This window comes from Mastigoproctus giganteus, chromosome 11 (genome assembly GCF_048544385.1).
Source record: "Mastigoproctus giganteus isolate SK-2022 chromosome 11, ASM4854438v1, whole genome shotgun sequence".
NCBI lineage: Eukaryota > Metazoa > Arthropoda > Arachnida > Uropygi > Thelyphonidae > Mastigoproctus > Mastigoproctus giganteus.
The window spans coordinates 99,830,604-99,846,332 of NC_143585.1; the positions used below are offsets into that span (position 1 = coordinate 99,830,604).

Sequence of the window (15,729 nt, forward strand, 5' to 3'; positions counted from 1 at the left end):
CACTGATTCCGGGAGCATGTTGCAATCCCGAAATGCTTCCAGTATTTACAACACTAGAATCCCGAAATGCTTCCGGTGTTGTAAATACAGCCACACAACCCATACGTGCACACAAAAGGAATCAACCTGCGGTCACTGGTCTGGCAGGGGACATAAATATAAAACATGTCCAAACAAGGAGCAAAATCCAATCTGTACAAACTGTAAGGCAGGGAAAATGGACCACTCTCATTCTATCAGAGACCCAAATGATCCAATTTATCTTAAAGTAAAAGATTGGATCTTGTTGTTATTTGGTTTTTAGGAGCATTAGCAATTGAGGCCATATTGCTCCAGGGGTATGCGGTTGTCATTCCCTGACCTTTCTGCATCCTCCATATTTGGTGGTCACGGGCTCGAACCCCGGTTTAATCAAGAAGCGTGTGCTACGCACTGCTGCTCCTGGCTACAGGGGTGCCATTGGATCTTGTTTTGATCTTGTATCAGTCAAGAACTGACTATGGAGAGACGCCCTAAAGAGTACAACAGATCCAAAATTGCAATAATACAGCATAACATGCAGAGAGCTAGAGCAGTGGCCCAGTAACTTAGGGTCATAGTGGACAAGGAAGCAGCTGACATCCTACTATTACAGGAACCATATACCCATTCAAAACGAGTGTGCAGATATCCGGCAGCATACAAAATAGTCCATAACAAGAGTGGCACCCCATGGGCTGCGGTTGTGGTCTGCAATCCCAATTATACTGTGACTAAAGTAACACAGCTTTGTGCATCATGGCCGGCGTGTGCCCACATCTTAATGCTATTGGGCCAAATCTATGCTGTGGCCCTTTACAGCAGGCCGGGCAAGGACATCGCACCTATCACCAGGTACTTGCAGGCCTTGACCGACATGCTCCCTGATCAAAGAATCATAATTGGGGCAGATGTAAACTGCCTTTCCCCAGCCTGGCACAGTCTGACCCCAGACAGGAGAGGTACGAGAAATGGACAGATTTTAGAGGACTTTCTTTTGAACTCCCGGTTCACTATCCTGAACAGACCACATCAGATGCCTACATTTGGTAATACCCCGTGGGAGGCGGCTATTGATGTCACATTGTCCACGGGAAACCTTACGGGGTACGTTGAAGATTGGATCGTCAGAGACTCGTGGATGACTTCCGACCACAGGGTGATCGCCAGCCAAATCAGAAGATCATTAAACAGGCTCCTGATATCTAAACAAACACTAAATCACTTCGCCATCTACCAGGCGAACTGGGAAAGGTTCAGAGAGGTCTTAATGCCCACTGCAGCCCAACACCTGGAAACAACAAACCAGAACGGGGACCCAGACGAGAATCAAAAGAGGGTAGCGGAAATAATACTTGTGGCGGGTGAAGCATCAATGAAGAGGAGAAATCCCAAACCGGGAGCAGTCCCTTGGTGGACTCGCGAGATCCAGCAACTCGGGCAACGGGCAAGGCGCACATTGCCCTTTGATTTTCCGGGGCGTCGACACCATTTGGTGGCCAAGTATCCTGGTAAGACTAAGGTGGGCCAACCTTCCCTGCAACTTGTATCTTACTATCAATTCTTACCTTACCGACAGGAGTATTAGTGTCGTGGCACCCTATGGTAGGGTAAACTGCCATGTCTGCAGAGGTTGCCCCCAGGGTTCTGTCCTGGGGCCACTCCTGTGGAACATTGTCTTGGATGAGTTCCTGTCCATGGATCTTGGTGACATCCAAACCCAAGCTTTCGCTGACAACTTGATCTTGAAAATTGCTGCCGACAGTAGAACACAATTGGAGGTAAAAGCAAACCATGCCATCAAGATACTACAGACTGGACCCTCTTACACTGCCTAAAAATCTCACCGCCTAAGACATCCTCAATCTTACTGAAGGGCTCCCTTGACCTGTGCAGGCCACCTCAAATAAAGGTGAACAACACCACAATTAAATTCCAAAGCCAGCTTAAGTACCTGGTTGTGATATTTGATTGTAATCTTTCCTTCAAGCAGCATCTCACATCTAAGGACCAAGATAAGGAAATATTCTGCACTGTTAGCCTGTGTGGTCCGTCGAGCTGGGGACTCAAACGTTGCGTACTCCCCTTATATTATAAAACAACATTCCTACCAGCTATAACATATGCCTCTGCGGTTTGGTATTGCAAGGCACCAACTGCTGTAAATAGACGCATAATCGACTCAATCCATAGAACTATCCTGTTGATCATTACCAGAGCCTGCAGCACCACTAGCACTGTTGCCTACAGGTTTTGGCCTGAGCTTCCCCTTGACCTGGACATCATATGCAATGGAATAACCTATTACATAACCAAAGGAATGCCTTGCACCCATAACAAGTTATGGGTGCAAGGCATTCCTTTTTGCATAACAGCACAACCCACAAGGCTGAAAAGAACAGGCTGCAGAAATAACTAAAACAAGCATGGCAAAACCGCTGGACAAACACAACAAGAGAGAATATCACCAAAAAGTTCATCCCGAACGTACACAGAGTATGTCCCATTCTCCCAACCTGGCTGCAACCCGGCCTTTACATGACCTACCTCGTTACGGGTCATGGGGCTTTCAATGCAAAGCTCACAGCATTGGGAATAGTGGAGGACCCGTGCTGTACTTGCGGAGAACAAGAAAGCTGGGTGCGCATTAGCATTAGTAGAGGCATATGATACAAGAAAGCAAGCTTATGCAGCATCAGCCAAAGGAAAAAAAAACAAAAAACCACTCCCATTTCATCCCTCCGTTCGTTTGCAATGCCTGCCCAGCTGAGCCTTAAATTTATTTAGGCTATCAACTTCCACAACAAGGGATGGAAGTCTGTTCCACCAACCAACCAGCTATCCAGGTGCATGTATACTTGCATGTACATGCAAGTATACATGCACCTGTTCCTATTCTTAGCTACCCTAACACAACCCATGTGTTTACTTTTACTGCAATGACTCCCAGCAGTCTCTGAAATACCCTGCATCTTGTTTTCCAGGCTGCTGCTGCTCATTCCAATAGAAGCAGTGCAAGAATCACTTTCACCTCTGCCGGTGGCTACTGTTAATCTATTAGTCCTTGTATTCCCCAAAGCTAGCAGTTTTCTGACCCACCTAACACTGCCTCGATAGCATCAGCAAATATTCTTGCACCCTCTCTTTTTAAGTGTATCCCATCCTTGTAGAAGCAGTCTCTCCTGTTAACAAGTACAGACCAGGCTGAAAAAAATTCTACCCCTTGAGCCTTGCACAATCTTTCCAGGGCCGAATTGATCGACAAGGCTCTCATCATATACTCCCTATCGTGTCCGGGCAGAATTGCAGACACTTTCAAATTCAACCCTAATTCACGGCTTTTTTTCAGTTTGAGTATGCCCACATTGTTTGAGTGTGCCCAATATGAAGACCTTAGATGCAGACTAATGACTAGAGTTCACTATCTGCTGAGAGGGATCTCGAGTCACATCTGCTAGATACACAAGAAGAATACTTAGCCTTAACTGATTTTGCCCAGGGGCCAAACACTAACTACAGAAGACCTTAATGAAATGAGAAAAAAAACCTGCAATAGCAGCAAGACGACACAGAGCAGCTGACTATACAGACCTTGGACTGACTACAAAATGGACTGGAAAAAGACAAGTGACAATATGTCTAACCACAAGAGGCATAATTACTGCCAATGAAAGCAAAAACACCTTTAAATAGTCATGACATCACAGCAAAGGGACACTTTCCCCAAGACCTTGCAGCATAGGCCCACTACATGATAAAAGGTAGTGTAAAGACTAGTATACATCACGGAAGGGATAAATCCCCATAGTAACAGCCAGTAGACTTGATTATGACCCCAAGATAATGACCAGCAAATAGGATCCAGACTATATGCAGTCTGGAAAGATGACATCCCAGATTTAACCCTCTATTAGTGTCCCACCTGGATGAGACTCAACGGCCAGCTTTTCAGGGGCTGCAACGTGACGGAGATGATATACGGTTGCACTCTCCTGCTGGGACAGTCCATTGGCGACTCAAATCCACACTCTCTTGAGCGGATCTTTATTTCCAAACTCCTGGGGAAGGGGAGAGGCTTGCCTCTCCTTCCCTCCCCAATTTTCTCACTCTGTTGGGGCAAGGGCATGCCTCACTGCCTGCAGGGGCCATCTATTCTATCGGTCACTTACTTTCAATTTATTCCCCCCCTAGTCTTCAGCCTTCCCCCCAAACTTTTGTCTTCCACAGCATTTAGCCCTACACGTCAAAATTAAAAGAACATCAAAATTCTCGCCGAACCTATTTGGTTCTTAAAACTCACTTTTACTGCACAGCCCCACGTCTCATACTATTAATACTAACTTGTTAAGTATCACTAATTTCAACTGCGTTTTTTTTTTGGGTCTAGCCACTGAAATCCCAGGGGAGTTAGTGGCAGGACCCACCAGAGTACAAATATTGGTAACACTTGGCTGGTCTCCCCGTGGCTGGTATTGGTAATGTTGGGCCCCACTATGGGACCGGCGGCTAACAGGCCGGATGAACAATGGGCACTACATAGTACATATCCCACACACTTTTAAATCTGTGGCTTCTCTGATACATAGGACATGCGTGGAGATGGGAGAAATCCCAGGAGCCATCAGACCCTCAACATACCTAATACCTATCCTGAGTATAGTACCACACAGTCACTACATTAATCTGAGATTACTGATAAGCCAGTTCATCACTAGCAGGTTAACACTGAAATCCATATTGGCAATCATTGATCAGATGGATGGAAGGTTTGCATCTGATGACATTAGATTTGAATTTCTGTGGATCCTAATTTTAGGGAAAAAAAAAATATATATATATATAAAATGGAAGCTTGTTTTAGAAAACAGAAATACATGCATTGTATACTAATGCTAGGATTATAGTAAACATATTTGTTAAGTCATGAAATGTGACCATTATAGGGATATCAGAAACACAGTGCCACTCAGACAAGTAATTTAGAATTTGAATATGGTGGGTTCAATGTGTGGTACAGAAAGGACATGTGTATGTATTTCTGTCTAGGAAATTCTCCACGATCATGCTACAGTCTGTCACTGTCATCTCTGTTGTACTGTCTCTGCATAGCCAGTCACTTATATCATGTAGCTTATGTGTTTAGCATTGTTATGTTTTACAACTGGCCACTTAGCAACAACCAGCAAAAGATCATTTGGAAGTTTGCTGGCTTGTTCCTTTCAAGTGCTGCTAGGGTAGCTTATGGAGTTCTATCAACAACGTAAAAGAAATGCTAGCATGGACAAGAAGTTCTTATCCCATTGTATAAGACAGTGGTTAGTCAGCATCTTGAGTACTGTACACAGGTCTTGAAACTTCATTTTAGGAAGGATGTGAATCTTGTAATGGGTGCAGAGAAGAGCAACAAGAGAATTCAGGGATACAAAATGGTACTCTTACCAAGTTAGACTTCAATTCTGCAAATTGCAGTGTTTTTAAACTTTGGAACCTGCAAGGAGACCTGTTTGAATTGTTTAAGGCTTTGAATGGATCTAGTAAACTAAATTCTGATGACATCTTTTACTCTTTTCGGACAACTTTATTGAGGGTGGATTAATTGAAAAGGATGGTTACAGTATAAATGTGTGAAAGTTTGTTTGGAACAAATTTTAGCATGCACTGTGGCAGTGGGCAGTTCAAGTAAGTTTGATCGGTTAGATAAATTTGTAGAGGAGATGAAGAGATGAATGTAAAGAGAGGAAAACAGGGTAAAATACAGCCTATTAATGGGCGAATATATAATAATAAAAAAGAATGGAGAAAAAATATATGTAGGATGGAGAATGACAGCTGGATGAAAGTATTAAATAACTGGATATCCATAGCCAAATGAAGTAGAGGGAGACCAAGAAGAAGATGGAAGAGTGATCTATCCTAAACCTGACAAGCAATATGCTTAATAGGAAAAGTAGAAGATGATTTTCTGCTTGTTTCAGTTTGTCACACTGCATGAAATTTTCTTGACCTTGGCGTGCAGTTTTCCTTGAGGTGAGATTCTTTGTGAAAACATTTATTATTTTTTGCATCATGGTGATCCTGTAGGTTGTAGTGTCCAGTTAAACACACTAAATCTTATTGTTTTTCTTTGCATAATTAAATTGTTCAGAATCTTGTCTATGCTTGTTACTTATTAAAGTTTAATTTCATGTAGATTGCATCTACATCCTATTTATGCCTCTTCCACATAGGAATTCAGTTATGTGCTTCATGTTTGTTGCATATAATATATGTATGTGTGTGTGTAGTAATATGAAAATTGATTTTTGTTTACCATTCATGATGAGCACTTTTTGTTTTCTAGACTGCTGAAGATGTCCAGTTGTCCTTACTCAGTTGTCCTCGGCTAAACTGGATCTACACAGGTAAGCTTCAAAGGGTTCAGTATATATAATTTGAGAAATTTGGTGATTGAGAGTTGGTCAGTCTGAGGTGAGGGATGTATGGCATTTTCTCATGGAAACTGGTTTTTTTAAGCAGCAAACCTACCATTAAATGACAGGATCATTATATGGATACTCTATGGCCATAGTTATGCTGATGTAAATACTAAAATAGCAACAGACTTCCTAATTAAATAACTGTTGTTTATAGTTGAGAGCCAGAGGAGTTAATTTCATTGCAACTGTTTTATTGAAACTGATGTACAAGTGGAACAACTAATGGTGGGTTTGATCTTACAATGTGTGCAACAGTCTCCACCTTCATTATTACTCTAGGGCTGCTGCTGCAAGTCTTATGTTATCTTATAACTTTTGTTGTATTACGCAATGCATATGATGTGTATTATTATTATCTATACTGTATAAACCTAGTACACACACACACACACACACACATATATATATATATATATATATATATATATATATATATAGTAATGGTTTATACTATATATATATCCTTTTGACTTTTACCATTAAACCTAACAAAAATGGTAGACTACTAGAATTTTGTTACTGGTCATACAATCTTAATTTTGCATACAGTATTTAAAAATAATGATAGCCACCAGTTTATCTGGAGGAAGCCTAATAAAAACAAGAAAAGTATAATTGCTGTATCATTTATGAGGGATGGGGGAGGTTGAAAACTTTGTGGCCTGAGTATGAAAGGGTAGTGGTATAGTGTTAAAAGTTTCTGTACTTAATGTATAACACTTCAAATAGTAACCCACCAAGTTTCATGCTGTTTCAATAAACTTTTCTTTTTTTTTTTTTTTTTAATTACAGGTCCTGAAGTCAAACAAAGTTGTGTGAATGAGGAAAGAGAAAAAATCAGTCACCATGCAGTCATCCAATATTTGGGAAAAAGGGACTAATGCTAAAGGCAATTTGTTAGGATATGGTGACAACATTGGGGAGGATGCCCTTTCCTTATTCCATGGATAAGAAGTGGGCAGCAGAATTAGTCAGATTGCTAAATGAGGGAGGGAGAACTCAGAAGATGACCCATTCTGCAGAAGACCTGCAATGTCCATCACTCCAGAAGTTATTGACATTTGTGCATGATTTGGTAATGAGTTGGATAGATCCCATCCATGAAATGGGTGGATGGGATCTATCCAGTTATATTAAAGGCAGTGGCAAAGGAAGTAAGCAAACCTTTAGCCATAATTATGGGAGCTTTCTTGGACTCATGCGAGGTCCCTACAGACTGGAGATGTGCAAATGTACCTCCAATTCACGAAGGGGATCGAAGAGTGACAGGAGTAATTACAAACCTGTTAGTTTGACATTCTGTTCCAGGGAAAATAATGGAAACACTGGTCAAAGAAGCATTGCAGGATCATCTAGACAAGACTGCTGTAATAATTCAGACACAGCACAGGTTTGATAAGGGGGAAGCCTTGTCTGACCAATTTGATTGGATACTAGGATGTGGTCACAAAGGGAATTGGATGCAAAAAATAATTTTGATATCATATACTTGGATTTCAGGAAAGCTTTTGATACTGTTGCACATGGAAGGCTACTGTACAAATTGAAGCAGTGTGGCATTAAGGGCAAGCTGCTACAATCGATAAAAGGATGGTTGAGCAGGAGAAGACAGAGTTGTAATCAATGGACACTGCTCTTTGTGGACTAATATTATTAGTGATGTCCCCCAGGGTTCAGTGTTGGATCCAATGTTGATTTGTATATTTATCATTGATATTGATGAAGGTATATCGAGCTTAATGTCAAAGGTTGGTAGGGTTGTTAATAACAGTATGCTGCTGCAACAGGATCTGGAAAAGTTGGGCAGATGGGCTGAGAAGTAAGAACTGAAGTTTTAACAATGACAAATGCAAAGTATTGCATATGGGTAGCAGTAACCCCAGAGAAATGATCCAACTGGGTGGTGTTACACTCAGGATAGTGGAGAATGAAAGAGACTTGGGGGTAATTATGAAGTCAGATATGATGTTTCCTGAGCAGTGCAGACAGGTTGCCAGAATAGGTCATGGGGGGTGTTGTCAACGATATATACAGGAATTTTGCTATCAGGGAAAAGGAGGCGATTGTCCCTTTGTATAAGGCAATGGTCAGTCTGCCCCTTGAGTACTGCATGCAGGTCTGGAGGCCTCATTTTAGGAAGGATGTAGATTTGTTTGCTTTTTTTTTCTCTCTGTGTGAACCCCAAACACGAGAGGTATTAGAACCTATAGTACTTAGTACCGTGCTTGGGTTGGAGGTTGAGAAGACGAAAGAAGATATTTGTTGACATTGGACTTGAACTTCTGTAGATTGTAATTTTCAGAAATATGTATGAAGGAAGGTTGTTCCAGAAAACGGCAGTTGAATGAATAAATGAGGAAGATGAAAAGTTGGTTCTGTAGGTTTGAAGTTGAACAGTAAATGGATGTTGGCTGGTGGCGGCACGTGTTCGGACTGTTTTCAAAGAGAGAGCAGGAATTATAGAAGCCAATTCAGAAGAACAGTGCCCATGGAAGTATCTGTAGAAGAGGCATGCAGCAGGAACAGTACGTCTATGAGAATGCGAGTGGAAAGACTCTGTTAGGGATGAATCATTAATTAACCTAACTGCCCTCTTCTGAATGGAATCAAGAAGCCTGAGAGAGATTTTGGGGGCACCATCCCAGATGTGGGAACAATATTCCATGGCAGGGCGGATTTGCGATTTATACAGAGTGAGCAGCTGTTTGGAAGAAAAGTAACGCCAAGAGCGAAAGAGAAAACCAAGTTTTTTAGATGCAGAGGAAGCAATATTTGTAATGTGCTTGTGCCAAGAGAGATTAGAAGTCAGGGTAATCCCTAAAAAAGATATCATTTTGCCTAGAAATCGGAGTGTCACTAAAGATAAGCATAGGAGCAGAAGAATCCTTTTTGCGAGATATAAGACAAGACTGAGTTTTAGAAGGGTAGAAATCAACTAAGTTGTCTTTGCCCCACTGGAGAATTACCCGAAGATCGGCATTTAAGGAATTGGTAGCAGATTTTCGAGAAGTTGAAGCTGATTGAGCAGGACAAGGTTTCTCAAAATGGAAAGTGAAATGCAGTGTGCTATCATCAGCAAAACTATGGAAAGGATTACCAGTCAATGGAAGGTCATTAATATACAAGAGGAAAAGAGTGGGGGAAAGAACTGAACCTTGGGGGACACCGGCATTAGTGGAGAAGTTTAGAAGATAGAGAGCCATCACCCTCAGTGAGCGATCAGAGAGAAAACTGGATAACCAATTACTAAAAACAGTTGGCAAACCATAAGATGGAAGATTGTTTGGAAGACCTTTATGCCAAACACGATCAAAAGCCTTTGAGATGTCAAGAGCAACTACTTGTGTTTCACCGAACCTTTCCATTGAATTAGTCCATAAATGGTAACATAAGCCAGAATATCACCAGTGGATCGACACTGACAGAATTCATACTGGCGATCGTTGATCAGACGGAAGGTTTCTAGGTAGTTTAAGAGTTGGCAGTTAATTGATTTCTCCATTACTTTAGAAAGAGTAGAAGTAATTGCAATGGGACGATAATTGAATGGGAGGAATTTGTCACCCTTTTTAGGAACTTGCTGGATACGAGCAAATTTCCAAGCAGAAGGAAAAACACCTTTGGAATAAGAAAGTGAAAAAAGGTGGCAAAGAATAGGAGTAAGTTCAGTAGCACAGGTTTTGAGAACAAGTGGAGAAATACCATCAGGACCTAGAGCTTTCTTATCATCAAGATTCATCAAAATCCTTCTGATATCCTTTTGACGGAAGACCACAGGAGGCATTGAATAGAGCGTGTTGGGAATGGTGGGAGGTGTTTTACCAAGATCATTAATACATGAGCTGGAAGAAAAATTGGAGCTAGCAGGTCAGCTTTATCCTTGGCTGAAGTGACAACAGTATCTGGTTTGTGGCATCTGGTTTGGACAGAGGTGGGAGCAGAGATGGGCAAAAGTTGCGGCAAAATAGCTTTGGCAAGAGACCAGAATGCTCGGCTACCATTAGGGCAAAAAGCAAGTTTTCTACTCTTAGCCTGTTCAAACTCTAGTTTAGACTGATTAATAACTGCTTTACGATTGTTGCGAGCTTTGGTGTAGGCAGAAAATGAAACTGAAGAATATTGGTTCTTCAGTTCCACCACTTCAAGCCTCTAATAAGCAAAGTGGTGGTATTTCACCAGTTGATGAGTCATCTACCACCTAGATTGGTTATTATGATGTGGTTACAAAGGAACTGGATGCAAAAAATAATTTTGATATCATATATTTGGATTTCAGGAAAGCTTTTGAAAATGAAAAATACCTGGGAGTAATTGTGTAGTCAGATATGAAGATTTATGAGCAATGCAGAGAGGCGGCCAGGGCAGGTCATGGGTTTTTGTCAATGATATATAGGAATTTTGCTAGCAGGGAAAAAAGAGATGATTGTCCCTCTGTATAAGGCAATGCTCACACACTAGCAAGGCTTTTGTGAATTTATTGGATGATTGTTTTCTACATCAGCATGTTCAGGAGGCAACTAGAGGGAGTAATACTCTTGATCTGATTATCAGTAGTGATTCTTCATGCATTAAGAATCTGCAGATAAAGAAACCACTAGGTGGCACTGATCACAGTGTGCTAAAGTGGGACTTACTCAAAGAGGTAACTACCATTAGGGGTAAAGGGAAGGGCTTTTGCTTTCTTAAAGGCGATTATGATGCAGACATTATAATGATACCAACAGCAACTGATAATGATACCAACAGCAAATTCAAAATAGGAAGCTACTAGGCTTTACATGCCAGCTAAGAAATATTATTGAAGGTTTAGGCCTAAATGGAAGTCAGATGAACTAATGAGACGTATGGCAAAGAAGAAAAATGCATCGGATACATATAAATTAATTGGTGACATGGAAGCCTATGATAGATATTAGCTGGTCTGTAACCAAGTCACAAAGGAGTCGTATTAGGCAGGCAAAGGCAGATTATGAGAAATCCTTGGCAAAGGATGTAAAGAAAAACAGAAAAAGAGTTCTTTACCTATGTAAACTCTAGAAGGAAAAGGATGAATCAGATTGGTCCACTGAATATTGATGGTTCAACAGTTGAGGATCCTACTCAGGTGGCTAACAAACTAAACGAGTATTTGACATCTACATTCACACATGAGGAGTTATTCAGGAAGGGGAATGCAAGAGGTGAAGTAAACTCTGGCAGTGAGCTAGATGATTTTGTAATAATTAAGAGGAAAGTGGAGGAGAAATTGTTGAGGATAAACATAAAAACGTCACCTGGGGTGGATGGGATCTATCCGATTATATTAAAGGAGGCAGCAAAGGAAGTAATCAAACCCTTAGCCATAATTATGAGAGCTTCTTTGGACTCGGGGAAGGTTCCCATAGACTGGAGATGTGCAAATGTGACCCCAATTCACAAAAGAGAATCAAAGGCTGACACAAGAAATTATAGACCTATTAGTTTAACTTCTGTTCCAGGAAAATTAATGGAGGTACTGATTAAAGAAGCACTGCAGGATCATCTAGACTAGACTTCAGTTATAGCTGTTAAGGAAAAGTCTTGCCTGACCAATTTGATTGGATCTTAGAAAGGCTTTTGATACTGTTGCACATGGAAGACTGCTGGAGCACAAATTGGAGCAGTGTGGCTTTGGAAGCAAATTGCTGCTATGGATAAAGGGATGGTTGAGGGGGAGAAGACAGAGTGGTAATCAATGGCCACTGCTCATTGTGGACTAATGTTATTAGTGGAATCCCTCAGGGTTCAGTGTTGGGTCCATTATTGTTTTATGTATTTATAAATGATGTTGATGATGGTATATCAAGCTTAATGCTGAAGTTTGCAGATGATACAAAGATTGGCAGGGTTGTTAAGGACACTACTGACGCTATACTGCTGCAACAGGATCTGGAAAGGTTGAGCAGATGGGCTGAGAGGTGGCAAATGAAGTTTAACATTGACAAATGTAAAATTCTACATATGGGAAACAGTAACCCCAGAGCAACATATCAACTCTGTGGTATAAAACTGACAGTGGTAGAGAATGAAAAGGATGTGAGGGTAATTGTGCAAGCAGATATGACATTTTCTGAGCAGTGCAGATGGGCTGTAAGAGTAGCTCAATGATATACAGGAATATTTCTAGCAGGGATAAGGAGGTGATTATTTCCCTTGTATAAGGCAATGGTCAGGCCCCACCTTGAGTACTGTATACAGGTCTGGAGGCCTCATTTCCAGAAGGATGTAGAGCTGCTGGAACAAGTACAGAGAAGGGCAACAAGAGTAGTGAATAGAACAAAGGGTTGCTCTTATGAAGAAAGGCTTAAGTTTTGCAAATTACAGTGTCTGGAGACTAGGCACTGGCGAGGTGATCTGATTGAGTTGTGTAAAGCCTTGAATGGTTTGAGCATGCTCAATGCCAATGGGATTCTTCCTCTTGCTCAGAATAATCACCTGAGAGGGCATAAATTCAAATTGAGGAAAGACAGATCTATGATCGATGTGTGAAATTTGCCTTTAGCCAGTGGATAGTTGGTTGGTTGGTGGAACAGACTTCCATTCCTTGTTGTGAAAGTTGATAGCCTAAATAAATTTAAGGCTCAACTGGACAGGTATTTCGAATGAATGGAGGGGTGAAATGGGAGTTTGTTTTTTTTTGGCTTATGCTGCATAAGCTTGCTTTCTTGCATCATATGCCGCTACTAATGCTAATGCAGGAGGGATCCTAGTTTTGTTGCATTCTTTGCTAGATTCATCCTATGGAACCAGTGCCAGCCCGATAAGTAATTACTGGGAGGAATATTGCCTTGTAGATGAGGGCAAGAGTTTTCCTTTTTTAATCCCGAGTCTTTTCTAGTAAACATGCCAATATAGCTTCTCACTTTTTTGACAACATATGTCAGGTGAGGGTAAAAAGTTAATTTGGAGTCAGAGATGACTCCAAGGTACTTTAGTTCCATTGTCAGAGCTATTTTTCTTTCTGAGATAGATTTTTATATGGGGTGGTCTTCTGATATATAATTTGCCTTTCAGCAATATTGATTTAGTTTTGGTACTAGTGATTACCAGTTTATGGGTTCAAGCCCAATCCTCTGCTTGGTCTTCCAGTGCTCTTATAGTGTCGCCTTTCATAAGGAGAACAAAGTCAGCAGCAAACGCAACTTTGGGCACTTGACTATTGTCAGCCCCCAGGAACTCTACCAGTGCGAGGTTCCAAAAACAGGGTTCCACTGCTGAACCTTGAGGGCATTGATATCTTGTTTGTACTGCTATTTTCATGTTGTTTAAATCTTTTATACAGTTATATAAGTTCTGTGGGATACTAGCATGGCATATCTCCTGAGAATGCAGTCTCCATTAGATATCAAAGGCATCAGCAAAGTCAATTGAGAGGAGCCAGCATGCAGGTTTCCTTGAGTGGTCTGAGCTGCAGTCATGAGTTTGTTCATTGCATCCTCGGTTGAGCAAACAGGATTGAAGCCAAACTGTTTGGCCAACTGATTTGCATTAAGATAATGAATTTCTAGGTGGTACAGGATAAACCTTTCCAAAACCTTTCCCAGAACTGGTAACAAGCTGTTAGCCTGTATGATTTGGGGTCATATGAAGGTTTCCCTTGTTCTTTCAAATTAATTTTAGGTTTGCAACTTTCCATGCAGTAGGAATATACTTCTGCTTAGACAACTGTTGTACAAGTGAAGTAGATGTTGGGACTGATTTTTGGTTAATATTTTTACTATTTCTGGTTCAATTAGATCATGTCCAGGGCATTTCTTTTCCTTAGTTCTGCTGAATGCATTTGTTAATTCTTCTATTATAAAAGAGGGTTCTATATGTGCAGATGCATAGGCCTCGTTTTGCCTATGTTGGTTCTTCAGAGGTTGAGAGCTTGGTCATCATTTGGGAAGAGGGAGTCAAGAATATTGACTGTTCCACCCAAATATGTTTATAATTCTATCATAGTGTCAGTGGTGTGATCCACATCACTTTTGGGTAGCTTGTTGGTAACTATATGGTATGCAACAACCCAGGAGTGTGCATTACTGGTGGTGCTAATAAGAGCCCTCCATGACTAATTTTTTTTTGTCTAATTAATTGGGTATAATTATTTCTCAGGGAATGATAAATCTCCCTCTGAGCATTTATTTCTGCCTGGAGGCCAATGAGATCTAGATCTTTTAAAATGCTTTCTTGCTTCTTGCTTGGTGTACCTTCACCAGAGATGATTATTATTATTATTATTATTATTATTATTATTATTATTATTATTATTATTAGCTATATGGTGCAAGGAAGCTTGAGGCAAAAAAATTCCTGAGAGAGAGAGAGAGAGAGAGAGAGAGAGAGAGAGAGAGAGAGAGAAAGAGAGAGAAAGAGAGAGAGAGAGAGAGAGAGAGAGAAGGGAATCACCAAGAAAGAGAAGAATGATGATATCTATCTCAGGACCCTGGGTGTGCCAAGCCCATACTCACCAGATGCGAGCCCCTCCCCTGGAGTTCCTCCAGTTCAGGGCACCAGCAGGGGACTGCATTTATTCTGGACTTTTTCTTTCTGAAGGAGGCATCAGTGGCTCTTAAGATTAAGTTAGTTAATTTGGAAACCTGTTCATCAGATTTCCAAATTATTGTAGAATTTAGTGCTTCATTGTATCTGACCCAATTGGCTTTATTAATGTTGTATCTAGTAATACCATATACTGGAGGGGGGGGGTTCTGATCTAGCTGGCAAACCAGTTGGAATGTAATTGCAACATGGTCGTGGCCTCCTGCACTTTCCAGTTTATGAACACATGTGCACAGTGGCATTTGTGGCTATGTTATGTCTATCACACTTTCATGGTGTTCTACTGTACATTGCACCTCCGTAGCCAGATGGGCAGGAGTGGCAGTGCGTAGCACACACTTCTTGATTAGACCGGGGTTTGAACCAGTGACCACCAAATACTGAGGATGCGGAAAGGTCAGGGAATGACCACCACATATCCCAGAGCAATATGGCCTTAGTTGCTAATGCTCCTAAAAACCAAATAACAACAACAACAACATACTGTACATTGCAAGATTCTGTGGCTGGCTTAGGACTCTAAATAGTGAAGTAGCTATGAAGTCCTCCATATCTGTTTTGAGTGCCTACTCTACTCTGTTCTACTAGATGCAGGTCTATTAGATGAATGAATGACTGTACCATAGTGGGGACCAACTGCATCCAATAGATACCAGTATTTTACTGCCAGGTA

At 41.1% G+C, this 15,729-nt stretch overlaps 1 protein-coding gene across 1 annotated transcript in view; it reads left to right on the plus strand.

The window, feature by feature from the left end:
- LOC150078290 (myoferlin-like) overlaps positions 1-15,729 on the plus strand; it is a 452,265-nt gene that overhangs the window by 158,980 nt on the left and 277,556 nt on the right. The window contains exon 31 of the mRNA XM_090384525.1: positions 6,359-6,419. Coding sequence (XP_090240651.1) covers positions 6,359-6,419 — 61 coding nt within the window. The remainder of the gene's footprint in view (positions 1-6,358; positions 6,420-15,729) is intronic.